The sequence below is a fragment of the Pocillopora verrucosa genome, chromosome 8 (assembly GCF_036669915.1).
Source record: "Pocillopora verrucosa isolate sample1 chromosome 8, ASM3666991v2, whole genome shotgun sequence".
NCBI lineage: Eukaryota > Metazoa > Cnidaria > Anthozoa > Scleractinia > Pocilloporidae > Pocillopora > Pocillopora verrucosa.
The window spans coordinates 11,934,516-11,951,508 of record NC_089319.1 but is presented as its reverse complement, the minus strand read 5'-3'; the positions used below and the strand labels follow the sequence as shown (position 1 = coordinate 11,951,508).

The 16,993-nt window shown below is 38.2% G+C and overlaps 2 protein-coding genes and 1 long non-coding RNA gene across 4 annotated transcripts in view; 2 read left to right on the top strand and 1 right to left on the bottom strand.

Moving 5' to 3' along the window:
* Positions 1–16,993, top strand: part of LOC131783474 (protein KATNIP homolog) — a 56,968-nt gene that overhangs the window by 29,200 nt on the left and 10,775 nt on the right. The window lies entirely within an intron of this gene.
* Positions 1,217–8,121, bottom strand: LOC131783491 (TNF receptor-associated factor 5-like). Its single transcript, XM_066170738.1, has 7 exons — positions 7,936–8,121; positions 7,575–7,626; positions 6,735–6,833; positions 5,940–6,104; positions 4,333–4,410; positions 2,295–2,372; positions 1,217–1,480 (listed from the first exon to the last, which is right to left on the bottom strand). Exons 1-7 carry the CDS (start codon positions 8,103–8,105, stop codon positions 1,217–1,219), a joined length of 906 nt encoding a protein of 301 aa, XP_066026835.1. The 5' UTR covers positions 8,106–8,121.
* On the top strand, positions 12,231–14,128 carry LOC131783485 (uncharacterized). Its single transcript, XR_010718497.1, has 5 exons — positions 12,231–12,295; positions 12,548–12,659; positions 12,959–13,028; positions 13,144–13,214; positions 13,895–14,128. It is a non-coding gene; the product is annotated as an uncharacterized lncRNA (long non-coding RNA).

The following is a 16,993-nucleotide window of genomic DNA, read 5'->3' as shown; positions in this document are numbered from 1 at the left end:
GATACCCCATTCATTTTTTTCCCAAAACAGCATACCAGTGGTCAATGAAGCTTCATTTTGGACAATTGCGAACATATTTAAAGTTGAGGATTCAGCAAGAATCTTATGTGAATTGAGAGCAGAGAGACAATCTAGAAGACTGGTTCTGAGTTAATTAAAAGTTTTGTACTAAGGGAGGATCAAAGGAATGGATGATTTTTGTTTATTCGAGTTAATATATTAAGATCTTTAATGAATACTTGAATTCCTTAGACCATTTGTGCTACGTCTTCATTTCTAAACGCTATTTTCGATTACTTTACAGAGCATCTAAATAGATCAGTAACAATATAAAACTACTTTAATTGTATTTCTCAGATTACAATACAGTACAATCAAGATAACAAGGTACCCTACTCATTAACATCAGTTTCGTTTTAGGAGATACTAGAGTAAATTAAAATTCTGTAAAAAATCGAACTGAAATTACACTACTGTGACTCTTGTTACTTTCCTGCAACTTGCTCGAGCAAGTAACCAATCAGATTCTGCGAAATACCAAGATCAATGAATGAGCAAAAACTAAAGTGCTCAAGAGCCATACTGGTATAAATGTAACAGCAAATGCTACAACCGATATGGATGGATTCAAAGGCATTTTTTTCCAATCATTGGGGCTAGACGTCCAACCCAAAAGCCCAAACCTGATGAGCTCAAACAGAAATTGGCTACTGGGAAATAGAAAGCGCTGATTAACTGTTTTGCCATTCAAGTAGTTTTTTAACTGATTGCTCAATACAGGGTCAATGTTTGTACTTACTGTAATTATTCGATTTAGTGCCCAGGGCGCTTATTTACTTTTGGTAAATCAGGAGAGGTCGCTTATTCAAACCAGGGCAATTATTTCCTTTTGAGAAACAGTGGATGTGCAGAAAAAAGCTTTGATGTTTATTTTAAAAAGAAAAGGAGACTTAAAAACTGACTTCTTGTCATTAGATCCAAGGACAAAAACGACCACCCAAGCACCAATCATCACAAAATTTTGCGACGAAATCATTCGTTTAAATGAACACAATAAGACTGAGAAGACTGTTCCCCAACTTGGGCCACAAATCGTTCTCTTTAATGTGACCCTTCCTTAACATGAGCTACAAATCGTTTTTTGCGACTCCTCCCCGAGCGACTGGTCGTTCTCTTCAGTCGCTGTGACTGTTCCTTACCTGGGCCTCCAATCGTTTTATTTGCTGTGACTGTTCCTTAACTTGGGCCTCCAATCTTTTTCTTTGCCGTAACTGTTCCTTACTTGGGCCTCCAATCGTTTTATTTGCTGTGACTGTTCATTAACTTGGGCCTCCAACCGTTCTGTTCGCTGTGACTGTTCCATGACAAAGCTGACCAGATCATTAACCTGCAACCGATTGGCGTCGAGGCAATGGAGGGCTAAGCTTAAGTGACGGTCAACTTGGGACATTGAATGAGAACTGGTGTTTGATCGTGGAAACTAGAAAGATCAAGGTGATTTAAGCTGTTTTTTTAAATCGACGTAACTCTCAAAGTCGTTCATTAAGGTGCATTAATAATCGGCGCCTTAACCTAACCATTGCGCAATGCTTATCCTACAGGACTAACTCTTTTAACGATTAACTCTGGAAAGTTGGTTTACTAACTTAAAACAGCTCTCCTCAACAGGTGTTAACTACTACCGGCACTATACAAACGATTTATTCGCTACACTAACATCACAAAAGAACCGACCAGAACGACCTAACTTTACCGACAGATCGAAACTGACCAATTACGACCGACGTAGTCCACTTTAGTCTAAGAGACAATAACATCACGGCTTAACTGACTAATCAGTTTAAGGCGAAGAAGGCCTAGTACATTCGACTGAAAGTAACTATTCACTTCACTCTGATGATGACTTCCGCACAGGTTATCTAAACCTCAGTAACTACTATCATTAACACAACAGTCTTTCTCAGGACTATGCTCAACCGCAATATAAGACTGCACTATCAGAAGAGATGATTGGTCCTCTTGAAGTTTAATAATTTACACATGTTACCCCCGTGTTAAAATCATTTACTGTACTGCGATGTAAATTAACTTTTTTTGAACCTCAGTGAGCAACCATAACCTGTGACGCCTTTGATCGATAACGGTATCTGATTTTTTTGTCTTATAAGCTTTTGCAAGACAACCTTTCTTGTCACAGGCTTATTGCCCGTATTTTTCCTCGCCCCGTAAATATACTACACATGGTATGGTATGGTTTACACAATAAGAGAAATAATTTTCAGGCAAGTCCATACCATAGCCTCGCATCCTAAGTTTCTGTATTCACAGTGGACTTCAGTTTCGGGACATTCATCGCGAATGTGAACCTCAAGCTATAAAAAAAGCAACAACAAATGTTATTAACCGTTCGTCATGAATAGTTAAAATGAAATGCAAGATTGCTTAGCTTTTTGTCCTCGTGAAGACTTCAGTTCTGGGAACACCAGATCGATCTATGATCTGCAACGATATGGCTCGCATATAAACATGTTAAAAATATTTCTGGATTAACCCTAATCTTCATAGCTGAACCTAATATTCCTTGGCCCTTTATTGTTAAAGTGCTCACGAATTTTTTTTTTTGCGTAAATATCTAGCTTATCATATGTACAAACCAATTCCAATAGAAGACAAATTTCAAAAAGCCCAAAACACGGTTTTCTCGGGCCCTAAAGTGCTCTTATTTTGTCTTTAAAGTGTCCCGTGGACTGGTAACGAATTAGTGATGATGTAGAAAACTGCGAAAACTCTCAGTTGACACTTACAAATCTCTCACTTCTCCTGTAAATTATATCAATCAACGTTGAAATACTCTTAAAATTATGACCGATAGCGATGTATACCAAGCTCTGCCGAGAGTTGTGATACATCGAACTCAAGTAGCAAAGAATAAATGGAAGTTGCTAGCACGGTTCAGCCCCACGAAGGAGAACCGCGTGAATCAAACGAAGATTTCGACGAAAACTGACAAGGCGGTTCCTCGCCTGCGGTTTTCAGGTCAAGAATAGAACAAAAAACTCCCGTTACTGAATATTTAGTTTGCTGGGTCTGTGTTTTGTTTTCTATGGTGAAATCTATGTTACGAATGGGTAGTGTGTTCGTTTCTGTTGCCATACCATTTCATTCCTTCGCACTAAGTGCGGCGAAGGTTCCCCTTGCTCAGTGCTCTAGAGTTTATTGCGGTGCTGTTATCACAATGACATTGTTACTGTTGCTACTTTTAGTTTCTTAAGAGCAAGATGAATTGATGGCTCGTGGGGTGGATTTTTGAAACCTAGGTTAGGGAAATACACGGCCGCTTCGGGCTTGTGTTTATGCCAGCATCCGCCAGAGGTTTCGCACTGTTCACGCAACAGGATATCGGTCAGCTCAGGAAAGGGCTTGATCTTTGTTACAAATGACGTAGTTCTGTTATTAAAATACGATGGAAACTACAATTGGTAAGATTTTCATACGATAAGAAAAGCGCAAATGTAGTCATGTGGAAAGACAAGGAGTATGAGTACATCTCAAGCGCGTGAAATAAACAACAATAAGGAGCTCACCATTCTTCGCTTGCGAAATGTCAGCTGAAAAGGAATGTTGAACAATCGTGTTCGGTGTGGGAACAGGCCCCTTAATCGGCATTGTTTTTAGCTGAATTCATTGGTTCTCTTCCCCTAATTTTACTTGTGGTATGTGTTCGTAACAGCCAGCTTCGAAGCCGGTACAGAGCATAAGGCCGATGACATTGAAGAGTAAAATCTCCTCGATAACAACGATCGAAACGCATCCATTTTGGCCATACAGCTACATCCTTTGGAAAGCAGTGTATAGAAATACTTGGTATATGTGTATTATTCTTGTAGCTAACATCATTGGCGCTCTGGCCACGCAATACATTCGTCCTTTCATCTGGATTTCTCCTCTCTCCATTAGAGTTGCCGACGTGTCTTCACAGTTTTTACGTCACAGCTATATAATAAGATCGTTTTGGCTGCGCGCTTTTTGGAGACACTTTTTGGCTACCAAATCGTACTTTCCGTGCACAAAAAAGTGGACAAGAACTCGGGTGCTAAGGTCGATTATTTCTAATTTGAAATACAGCTATCAAGCAGAAAATACAAAAAAAAATTTCGTGTCATGGGCACTTTAATCTCCGCCTAAAAATTCAGATGGCCTCTACATGTTTAATTGGACGATTGTCGTAGTATTTGAACTTCTTCTCTGAGAGACAGACTGAGGCGCACTCAAGGCAAGTATGCTATTTCTGATAGGAGCCTTTATGCCCGCTTATAATCGGTGTAAACAAACCTTTTCTCGTGGAATCGCTCCAAGACCGCAGTTATTGGTGCACTGAACAGGAAACTTTGGGCAAACTTCTAAATGGTCCTGGAGAACAAAGGAGAACATGTTTTAATATGATGCTGCGTAACACCTGTACCGCTAACAAACTGCAAACTGTTTGACTTACCAGTGAAATTGGTTCTCAACAACAGCAGATAACTAAGCGACAGTTAAGTAATTTTCAATCATAATTTGGGATAAAGTTTAAGAGGTTGTCAAACCTTCTCGCGACTTTCTCCTGAAATATACTGAATTTGATGAAAATTCTCAAGACGTTTTTAGCGGAGAAACTACCAAATCGACTTTACAAATATATTAAAGGAATGAATTCTCTTTCTCTTGAAAATGACGGTGATTTTTGGCCGTTTTCGCTATATAAAGGGCTCACGTCGTGCACACTTGAATTTTCCGAGATGCACAGGGCGTAGAAAAATGATTAAATGTTTTGAGCATTTCCAATGTGATCAACGTCACAAAGCTATTGATTTATCAGAACTGTTTTTAGCGCTCATACAGTACTTGATTTAGCTTTGATAAATGGCTAATAACACCTTTTAATCAGCAGTCTTAATACTCAAAAGTATTGATATATTAGATGGAGAGTAATACATGGGCGCGCTTAGATACGGAATTTCTCTTCGAGTGTTCAACTCGATAGCTCACGAAAGAGCGCAGTGTACGAGTGAGATTTCGAGTTGAACACGAGAAGAGAAATTTCATATCTTCAAGCAACCATGTATTTTTTTGTTTATCATATAAACACAACAGCCCTTTACTGACAAGACCTTATTAATGTATTAAAATAAAACGATCGACAATCCCGAATAAGAAAAGTAAAGTGCGTTGGCCAATTCAGGATGAAAACATGCGTTGATCACTACAAAAACAAACAATGGGCCTAATTTTCAGTAAACAAAATTCTCAGTTATTGACCTGGTCCTTACCGACAGAAGAAATCTTTTTGGTCCACGGCCAAAATCGGCCTGCGGTAAATCTTCTAGTCGTCGATTTTCGTTCTCAGCCGCGAGAAATGCTCTTACTAAAGTCACTAAATTCGTAACTTCGGTTTTTCTTTTCGTATTTTGATTTTCTTCCCCTTATAGGAAAGTTTGAACGTCATTGTCTGTAAGCGATATGGAATTTTTTAGTGTTTTAGCAGCCCTAATGCGCAATAATTTCGTTAAACGACCTTGGATTGAGAATGGTGAAGGCTTTGCCGTTCACTCATCAACCCGACCGAGTGGCGCGAAAGGCGAGTGATGCGTCAGCAGTTGATTGGCGAAATCCAACACACGTAAAAAATATATTGTATTTTTTCACGTGTGTTGTTTCGGATCTTCTCAGAGGAAACAGTGTGGCTGGAACATTTTTTTTCTTAGACGTTCTCATAGAAGAAGATAGTGCAGTGTGTAAATATATGAATTACACAAGTTGAAGGCTAGCACTAAAAGAATTACAGCTTTGGGAGAGACACTGATGGAAAGTACCCTTTGCTGTGGTGACAACTTAGCAATATAATTAGGTCTAAGCAAATTTCATTGAAAATTCATTTGTTTGTATGAATGTCTACATACCCGCTTTTCATGAAAGACGAATGATTCTTGACAATGTTCACAATTGATTTTCCTCCAATAACATTCAAATGACTCGTGAACTTTTATGTCTACCTTAGTAAGCCTCTCTGTACATCCTGAGTTTGAACATTGCACTTCTTTCAACAGGCATTCTGACTGGTGTTTCTACAAATGTAAAATACAGAGTTTTCATAGACAATTTATAATGAAAAATAAATAATTCCTTAAATCAACTGAAGGCCAAATTGAACTGGCCCGCCTAAATTTAAGTTTCGTCAGTTATGGTTAGCTTTAATTTAAGCGTCATAAATAACGGGTTCACTAATTAAATCTCCGCGGCCTTGTTACTGATTTCCTTTAGTTTAGTTCCGAAAAAAGTGCGGAAAACTTCATTGTTTTCCATTTTTCTTTCCTTAGCTTTTGAGCGTTAAAGTCTGAAAAAACTTGTTTTTGTTATCTTAAAAAAATGCTGATTCTTTGCACATGTCCCGTTAACGTTCCTCATCAACACCTTTTTCGCTTCAATTTCCTTCGTTCGGAAGTAATTTTTCCTTCCATTTTGCGTAAATCTGACACGCTTTCAGTTCAAGTAAAAAACCTTACTTACTGGTGGCACGAACGTAAATTTCCTCAAATAAAGTAAGCTAAAATGGCAAATTTTAAAGTACGTTTGAACAGAAGTCCGCCGGTTCGATTTCACTTCAATAGACTGAAATGTTAGAGTAACACCGATTTTTGTTTAAGAAAAGGTCACGAATAATTAAGTTTTTTTCATATCAGACAGCTCAGTTATACCTCAACAGCACGCAGTTCTCCAATCCATGAACAGCCAAAATGAGGACACTTAACGGTCAAATCCATTATCTCGCGACGATGGGCAGAATCTAGAAATATCTGCCAGAATAAGAATTATTTCAAATTCATATCCGAGTAATCCAAGTCCAAGTGTAATAAAGCAATGTTAGAGCGGCTGGGACTTTCAGTGGGCCATACATGGGCTCCTACTTTGGCCTTTGTTTCATCTGAAAACACCGCTACCCACTCTGAACTTGCGAACATTTCTTTTAAAACATTTTCTAGTGTTTCTCATGCTCATGGAACAAAAAGTCACAAGATAAAATCATATTTTATGTACGTATAAGCTTTCAGGGCCGCTGATTCAATGTCGAGCGACAAAAAATTACGAAATTAGATATCGCTATATTTTCATAACACAGAAACCGGCGACGCTGAAACCTACTCAGAAAATTAATTTTTAGGTTTGTCTTTCGGAAAAATTGTAATAGCCCTAGTTATTTTGGATTTTGAATTTTACGACGGCACGTGAAATCGAATATAATGGTGGCAATCGTAAAGCATATTACGACTGCACATGCCGATACGCACAAAATATCAGTTTTAAAAATGGCCGATATATTTCGAAATACTTCAACTATTAATACCAAATACGTTAACTATGGAGATCGTTTCTGATAATTAAACGGGAGGTTTCCTTTAAGAAACTTAAATGTGAGGGAATATTACGAAGGGTTTCTTTGGAGCAAACATTCCAATAGAAATGATTTGCTTCAGGCTCTGACTTTCTCCCCACATATTATTTGCGGTTAAGTGACCTGTTTACATAGAAACGCTTACCTTGTCACGTGACAATGGTCCCCTATCTGCTGGACACAATGGCGAGGGGCGTCTGTCAGAGAATAGAAAGAGAATGATATGTTTTTTAAGAATACAATTCATAACTGTGAAAGGAAACCATAGAGTGGGAAAATGAAGTATTCTTAATCAGAACATTGCTCTTTTAAGGAAATGAAAATGAAAAACTTAATCTTGACCTCCGAATCCTTATAACTCTCGTAAAAATGCGTTGATTACTAGGACGAACTGAAGATGCTAAATTTAGGATATGGATCAATTATATTTTGTGTTCCAGATATAGTTGTTCTACAGCGTAAAATGCCGGTGAAATAACTACATGCAAAGTTACATTCGGCATTACCGCAAGAGTGATTCCATACAGATGTTGCAGAGTCTGTGTCCACATCCTACAATCTGAACTGGATCCTTCATTGGTAGATTGCACACGAGACATTCACAGTTATCAGGAACTTTTCCCGTGAACTCGTAGTCATATCCGCCAAGTTCTGGTAAGTTTGGGCTCGCCGCCATGATAGTTTGGCTATCGACGGGAATGAAACCGAAACAGGAAGTTTGAGGAGGGTTGCGTGATACCTCCCAATCCCCATCTTCCTTTCTCGAGAGAGAGCGTACAGCAAAACTCCTGGGGACAGGTGATAGTGGCCTTTGTAGAGTGGTGGGGAGTTGGGGTTGTAAATTTGACAAAAAAAGACGCTCAACATGTACTCTTTAAATGCGTAGCATAAACATATCAATTTAATCCAAACCAAACGTTATGTTTCATTCAGAAGACAAACCTAAACAAAACAAAAGGAGTAGGGTAAGACGAGTCCTTTGATTCGTGGAAGATTTGATTCACTTTTGGTATTGTAACCATATCTTTTTCTCCCTCTGTAAAGTGAAGCTCCTACATTTTGTATGCTCGAGCAAGATGTCACTGATTCAGTACACCAATTATCGTCATATGGTGATTAACTGGCTGTTGTCGTGACTTCTCGTTTATCTATTTATTTTTGTTATCTAAAGCCCTGTTTTTTCATGGATGTTTCCATAACAGAGAGGTTTATACAAGAGTTCATGTAAGACAGGTTGGTAGGAGAAAAAAAGATAGGATTGTATGAAGGACAGAGCTTGTCAAGGTTCGTATGTATTCTCTAAAAGAGAGAGGAGAGAGGACACTGGGAATGATGATGGATGTCTCCGTAAGTGAAAGGTGACTAAAATAAGCCAGTTTCAATCTTCTGGTGCGTAAAAACTGTGAAGAACTGGTTGCTTCAATGGTGGCATGTACTTGTTATTCGATTCGAAAATACTTAGAGATCTTCACAGTGTATTTGTCCATGTGATAGTTTGCAAAGCAGCCGTCTAATTAGGGCGAGTAAACGTTACGTGTCCGCAATCGTTTATTCGACTTCTCATCATCAGCTGTCGCTTTAGCGAAGCGTTTTATGATGAACCGAAAGGCAAAAAATATTACAAGATTCTCTCTTGACTATAACCAAATTCATACCATAGACATATACTCCTTTCATTACATTATTTATGCATATTTACTGGACAGCACCCACCTCTTTAACTTAAAATTCTACAAGCCTCTTTAAACATAAGTGGACTGAATCAACTGTAAAGGCGTGAGCCGGAGCCGTAACAGTAAACCATTTGCGTAATAACAACAAACACAAGATGAGGTTTCAAGTCAACGTTTATTTCAAAGTCAGATAAAATAGGGGCCAAACAGATTTAAACCACGTTTGACAAAACAGCTTTAAAAAATGTTTAAGGTCTAATATGAATGGGTTTTAAGTCATTACCTTTCTTATGAAGGCTGAACTGTGTCCTCTTCCTTACCTTGCCGTGATGGGAATAGCATCGTTACCTATATAAGATATGTTATATAACTCATTTGCTGAGGCAAACATTGTACCAAGTTCGTAGTCATCGGTTATCGTAAGAGCATTTAAAGCTGGGTTAAAGTCAATCACACGCGACATGTTATCGCTCTCCTCCTTGCATGGATTCTGATCAATTATTGCTACGTGTATTTTTTCATTAAATGGCCATGATAGTGACTCGTCAAATTCTCAAGGGATATTTACGATCAAAAGAATCAGAAAAACTGAGCCCCCTCACTAAACTCTTCGAGCATCATTTGATTCTTAACATGTATCCGTTTGTCCACAGAGAACAGGATTTACTCAGCATAACTTGTTTTACCCCTGTTTTTGCTCTACCAAGAAGGGCTTGAAAGTGGGGCACTTTCCATACAAATGAATCATTGGCAATCTCCAGCTTCTCTATCTGCTCTGACTCTGATTTAGCCGTCTAGATTACATGCTCGTATTATGACGCTTTAGAAAACAATTTTCCTGGCACCTACATTTAATCAATTTTAATTTTATCACAGAGAGCACAATTAGAGTTTAGAGGAATCGTGGAGTTTGTTGTATGTATTTGAGAAATCACACAAAGGGCGAATAACATAGGATCTTGATCCGAGAAATCATCATGGTTAGTTGTTTCGAGTACGCAGTCAGTCCAGTAGCGAAATAACGAGTTTACTTACTTCGACTATTTTATATAGACAATACTGGCTTTGACTGAGTTAATATGGGAGGGGTCGAGGATGAAAATGTACCGTTCCTGTGTAGGGTGGTGTGGGATTTTTTAAACATCTTTCGTCATTGTCTATTTCAGGTGATGCTCAAGATGAGATGTAATCAAAAAGAGAAGAACACGTTCAGCCAATAACAGAACAGACCAAGGAGTATGATGAGAGGTACTTCAGTATAATCTTAAAGTTAAATTCCCAATCTCTAGGATGGGAAGTTTGGTCCAAGTTGTATGTTGTTGGAGAGGACTGACTTTTAAAGGTGGACTTTATGTCAGCTAAAAGTTGGTGGTGTGGATGAAGTAAATTTTGAAAAACGTTCGTTTCGAGCACTTGGCTAGCGTGGGTGCACATCTGCCAAGAGTTTCATTTCATCACTGACACAAGGCAACATTATCTCTAGCAATTAATAACTGCTTATTTCGGGTGTGAAGCCGAGGATCGTTTACAGTTGTAATACAGTCGCATTACCACTATTGATAGAGTAAAAAACAACTACTAAAGTGCAAGAAACTCCGTCATGGAACAGTTGATGAGGTTATCAAATTCGTCTGTTTTCTCTTCATGCTCTTTATGCTTTGTATTATTTATTGATAAAAATCTATTGCTCAGTTCCACTGGCAATATGTCCATAGCTTGAGAGCTATTTCTCATTAATGCGTTGCAAGACGCGCGTTTCTCCGCCGGCCGAAAGATTTGAGACGAGACGGGGATAGGTTTGCCGAGGGTCTGGTCTCATTAATAGAAAACTCAAGCAGAGACGTTTTTTGAGACGGAAGAAGAATAAAACTACCTCTGGCGCGCTTTAACGCTAATGTATCGACTGTAAGTTCTGCGTTTTAGCATTTTAAACCAAACTGTACTGACCAAAAAGGTGTATTGAACAGCAGGAGTAAGAACTTTTCACTTCCGGCTGCCGTTTGCGTCTCAAAACGTTGGTTCCTTAAGCCCTCTTTTATCAGTCCCAGACCCCTTGAAGACCTCTCCCCGGTCTGCGTTGCTCCGAGCCCAATACCTTTCCGCGGCCAAAATAAAAGTGCATACTGATCGGCTAATGATTAGTGCCTGTTCGTAGGCAAGAATATCCATGATCCTGGATATTGCTGTCTCCATGGAAAGGGTTAGAGTTGCTGGGCACAGACAAAAGTTGTCTCAAGTGGAGAGTATTCAGTCTACTTGTGTGTTATAATCTGGCTTGAAAATGAATTTTGAATTTTGAATCCAGAATTACAACAAATCAAGAATTCATTCCTTCAGAGGAGTACGATGTATTGATATGACCCTGAATGGAAGCCTGATATTTTAAGGAGAAATAGCACGGTATTGTGTGCTCTTCGTTGTGTTAGACAACTATTTGTTTGTTTTACAGTGAAGACTTGTTTAGGTTTGTCTATTTCGTGTAATAAAAGAGAGAAACAAAACACAAACTGCGCCTCGTGTGGCACTTTTTTGTTCTTACCACATTTTGACGTCATCTGTGATCTATTACTGAACAGATGCACGGCAACTTGGAATCTACTTGTTAAATAGCGAATTCGTCTGAAAAGAACTGAGCACTCATTCTTTTAATTTTGGTTACCCTCGCAACTTGTGTACAAACAGTGGTAATTTGGTAAGGGGAACTGAGAGCGCACTGGAAACGATCTTAATTTCTAAAACTCAAGTTGGCTACTCGAGAGTCGAACAATACGTTGAAAAATAGATATATTTTTTCTTGTCTAAAGTGGTTGTTAATGTATTAAAATGACAACTAATATGAATTTGGCAGGAACAAGAAGACGCTTTTTTGACCAGTCGTCGTGAAGTCTGGAAAACGTTTCAATTTAATCTTCTAAGAAGAAAAGGAAACTCGAGAAAATTTTTATCTGCATCGGTCCTTGGGTTAAACATTTTATGACCAAAACATCCTCGCTGAGTTGAGAACACCGGCATGACTTGATTCTTATCTACGTAGAGGAACGCGAGAATAAGTTTCTGTTGTAAATAAATCAGAGTATTTGTTTCGAAAAATTGGTGTTCAAATAACTCTTATCCCTAATTTATTTCACAAAGCGTCTCCAAGAGATCTTAATGACCTTCCTGAATATGAAGATAACGATAGAACTCTTGATAAGTAAGTACTCGGTTCATTTGTTGAAGCCTTTGAATACAAGCTGGTTTAGTGTCTCCTTACTGTTTTACCTTTGCTTTTATTTAATTATTTTTAACTGGGTTGTTCTGGTATCACAACTTAAAACTCTATGGATGTACTTCTTGCGTACTTAATGGCATAAAAAAATAAAAATAATAAAAATCTGGGAACAGAATTTTCTTGGTTTTTTCAGTACCTTGGTTTTGATTAAAGTTTTGATTGTTGCCCCAACAGATTAATAAATGGAACAAACGTGACAATGAGTGATGAACACATATGGCTGATACCATTCACTGATGGGCAGGATCGTCTTCTGACAGTAGACGTGGGACACACCACCCCTTTGGTAAGATTCAGAGTTTGGACTGAACTATAACAAGTCCACAGATGATTCCTTTAGAGGGGTATGTATTTCATTGGCAAAGAAATTGGATGAAATCTGTTAAGTGCACTCCAACTTCTGAAAAGCAAGTGGAGCAACTTTCGCGCAAAGACATGCAGCTGGGACAGGGATACGGATGATAGGAGCCGCTTGGAAAGTCTAGTTTCTCTCTATACCAAATTTTTTTATCTCATTAAGTCTGTGAATGGTATTCTGTAATGTTATTTCACTGTATTACCCATGCAAATTATTATTGTTTACAGGCCAAACAAGTTCAAGTTAAGCTCGCTGATAAGAATATTTCACAACCTGAAGGATTTCTCTCGAGAAAAGGTGAACCGATTGCCTAATATGGAACACATTTCAACAGTATTTATGGACGTTCTTTCGTCTAACGTCCTTATATTTTAATCACATTTGTTTTTCTGGGCATTTTTCTCACGGGCAGAATGTTTTCTTTATTAAAACCACATGAGGATATGCAGCGCATGGTACTTCGACCAAGGACGTGGAACGCAGGTGCAGTTATAGTTTCTTTGCCACTATAGAGGAATCTGCTTTTTTAATGGTGTGAAGGTAACGAGGTGTAATACATTGTTAAGTGTCTTTTATTTCCGACGTTTACTGTTTGATGGTCTGTTGTCGTAGCTGTCTTCAGTAAAAGGACATATTAACCACCGACGCTAAAGCTTACCGACAGTGACCTCATACTCTTTCGAAAGATCGATAACTATTCGTTATATGTTTTGACCCAAACTAAAACTTACCGAAGCAAGATAAACGGGATACACAGTTGTTATTTAAGCTTAATGTGACTGTTTTGTGTGTCCTGTTTTGTGATCTTAAATAATCTCAATAATCCTTGTTTCAATCAGTTCGTTCAGGCAGATTTGAGACAAATTTGTGCTCATCTTCCACAAAATGAAACATCTTCGAAATGTCTCGATGCTCAACTTTTAGGTTAATCAATTATTCCTTACTTAAGTGTTGTTTTCACTGTTTAGTTTTCTGAAAGTGCTATGATAACGGAAAAGTTTTAATTTCATAAACCACTTCGCTGCCCCTCCTTAGTAATAATTGAGGTAGTGAACATGGACCTTTTTTCGGGTAAAACACAATTTTGTCTCAATATCAAAAGGGAAAAATAGATCAATACCAGTGAATTACTTCTCCTTCACTTGTTAACGGTCGTATTTCAGTTTCAACTGTTTTCCACTTGGGGAGATCCTTACTACGTCGGTCTAAACGGCCTTGAATTTTACGATGAAAATGGCTACAGACTACGCCTTACGGAAAACAACATAACCGCGCATCCCCACAGTGTGAACGTTTTACCAAGAGTAGTAGATGATATAAGAACTCCTGACAAGTTGATATACGGTGTGAATGACACTTATGATGGACGGCACATGTGGTTTGCTCCCATCTTACTGGGATTGGTGAGGACCGTTTGTATTATGAGCTGCTAGTGGATGACTTGTTAGTGAATCATGGTATCCTATCACAGGTCCCGGCTGTAACTAAAGGAATTATTGATCTGAATTTGTTGTTGTTGCAGTTTTGTTAGCTATTAGTGGATAACTTGTTAATGTATCATGGTATCCTACAACAAGTCCCGACTGTAACCAAAGGAATTCTCCCCAACATAGACATGCCTACTCCACACCACACGATACTGTTCACTGATCACGTACAGATCGTTCTTGCGGAGCGCAAAAATGTTCTTAGGTGAGCCAGGTGAAACCTATCAGTTACCAGTGGTGTTAATAAAATAAACACTACAGTTGATATGATTCCCGTTGCATAACTTGTCAGGATGGTCAAAATGTTATTGTCCTCGGTATCGTTTTAGGTGCTTGTTCTGACACTTTACGCACATAGAACTGTACTTGTGTCTCTGTTATCATTTTCCAACAACAAAAACATCGAATAAGTACTGGGAAAATTTACTAGTGTATGTGTGAAAGGAAATCAGTTAAACAAAACACGCCTAATGAAGCAACAAAAAAATGCAAAATAAAGGTAAATAATGGGCCATGTAAAGGCCCCAAAGCGCACGCTTAGTTATAAGAAAACAAATTTAAAGTAACTTTCATTTAAAAGGGAACAGAAGCGTTTATTGTAATTGCAATGGTGTAATGAAGTGATAAATGTTCGAGGTATTTGTCTCTGTCAAGCACTTTTATGTGCCAAATCTAAAAAAATCTCGTGACCGTTATTTGTCCGTTTGTTTTTTAATGCCATTGCGCGGTTTCATTTTAGCAGCAAAGGAGGTGAACGAGATATCCAGCTCACATATGATAAAAGAATTGTGTCTCCCTATAGTGATCCAAAGTCAACCGGCAAAGTCGCTGATCCTGGTACATAACAGGGACATGTAGAAATAAAAAGGATGGCCATGGCCAGTTCAGTATGGGAAAACCTCCATTTCTAATTTAGAGCCAAAATTATTCAGGTTAGCTCCAAAAAGGTTCTCCTATGGGTGTGGTCCTTTCGTCGTTCGTGTGGACTCTGTTAAAAAAAAAAACCCTCTCTAGATCATCAGGGTACTCTTGAGGTGCCTGATTTGGAATTGTGCTTGAATAAACTTTACCTGATTCCCAAGTACAGATATTTTCTCCAATGGCTCTAACAGAATTTAAATGCCTGTTCTGTACAATTTAAATGTCTTGTACATCGGCACTGTTTCCTTTACATCTTCCTTTATATGCAAACGCTGACTGCTGTTTAGCTTTATTCTCAGCTCTGCGACCTATGATAAGCGTTCCAGCTTTACAAAAGAAAAAATAGACACCGCTACATGTTTCCATTCGCGACAATAGTAGCTTGGATTCGTTACAAACCTCCTATCACGCTACCACCAAGCCAGAAATACGCATGAAGTCGAGCATCACTTTAAAAAAATGGAGTTAGCAAACGCGCCAAATGTCTGTTAGATCCCGCAGGATCCTCGCTTATGTCCGCATAACACAGGAGTATCTTAAGGTTACCTGTCAAACTTTCCATCGTCGGGAATCCACTACAACTGTGTGTCATTAAGATCACTTGTTAGACCTTTCACAGACATTATAGCTTGCAACACCTCCAAAAGGAGTTTTTCCCGCGCAACTACCTGCCTGCGCTATCAGCGCCTTTTTTCTTGAACGAACTTTGTTTCCCTTCCAGTCTTTGGATGAGAATCTCCCAGAAAGAGATAGTTGAAATAAGCTAATTCTAAAATAAATATGTACATACCTTATTTGCATAGCAATGGTTGCTCTTTTAAAATAGTCATTGAGAAGATGAATTATCAAAGTGCTGTAACTTATAAACATACATGTGGACGGAAATTGAATACAGACAATTTAATTAACCAAGGCACTCTGTAAGGTAAGCATTCTAGGCCTTCTAAATGTTGACTTTAACTCTCTCAAGTGTTGGAGCAGTCGTTCAACTAAGTGGTGAGAGCGATTTGACGTCAAAGCGAGGATAAATATATCTCATTACGCGTTTTGGTATGTAGTATCGCTGAGTATTTTTCGAGTTGTGCCGTATTGAACTACCTGTGAACACAAGATGGCAGTTCTAACCTTACTTTCTTATTAATAATGGCGAATAAGTAAGTGAAGACTGTAAATGAAATCGGTATTAAAAGAAATTTAAATACATAATCTATAATCTATGTGAACACGAATATAAAATGTTATAAAAATTACACACAAGAAAAAGAATTTAAAAATATAAAAATTACAGCTGAACTGATCTTAGCTTAGACTTAAAAAAATGAACAGCGTCGGCCAGCTTGACATCTTCAGGAAGTTTATTGCATAGCTGAGCGCACTTGTAGGTAAAATAGTTCCTCATAAAATTAAGACTAAATTTTGGAGCGCAAAGATTAACACCATTTCCTCTTAAACTGTAAGACGTTTCTCTTATGCTAAAAAAGTCTCTATTGTACTTCGGCCTTATATTCCTAACGCATTTAAACAATAGGATCAGAGATTGCTGCTTTTTCCTGCACTCTAAAGTATCCAACTTACATATGTTTAAGAGGTCTCGGTAAGACAATGATTTCCCGTGCCCTGTCAGTGTTCTTAATATGTAATGATTGACGTCTTCAATTTTACTTGCCTGAATTTGCCTGAACTTTCATATAATATTGAAATGAAGCTTCATTTCGGGACAATTGCGAACATATTTACAATTAAGGATTCACCAAAAATCTTGGGGAAACTGAGAGCAGAAAGACACTCGAGAAGACTGGTTCTGCCTTAATTAAAAGTTTTGAAATATTTTAAGGGAGGATCATGGGAATAAAT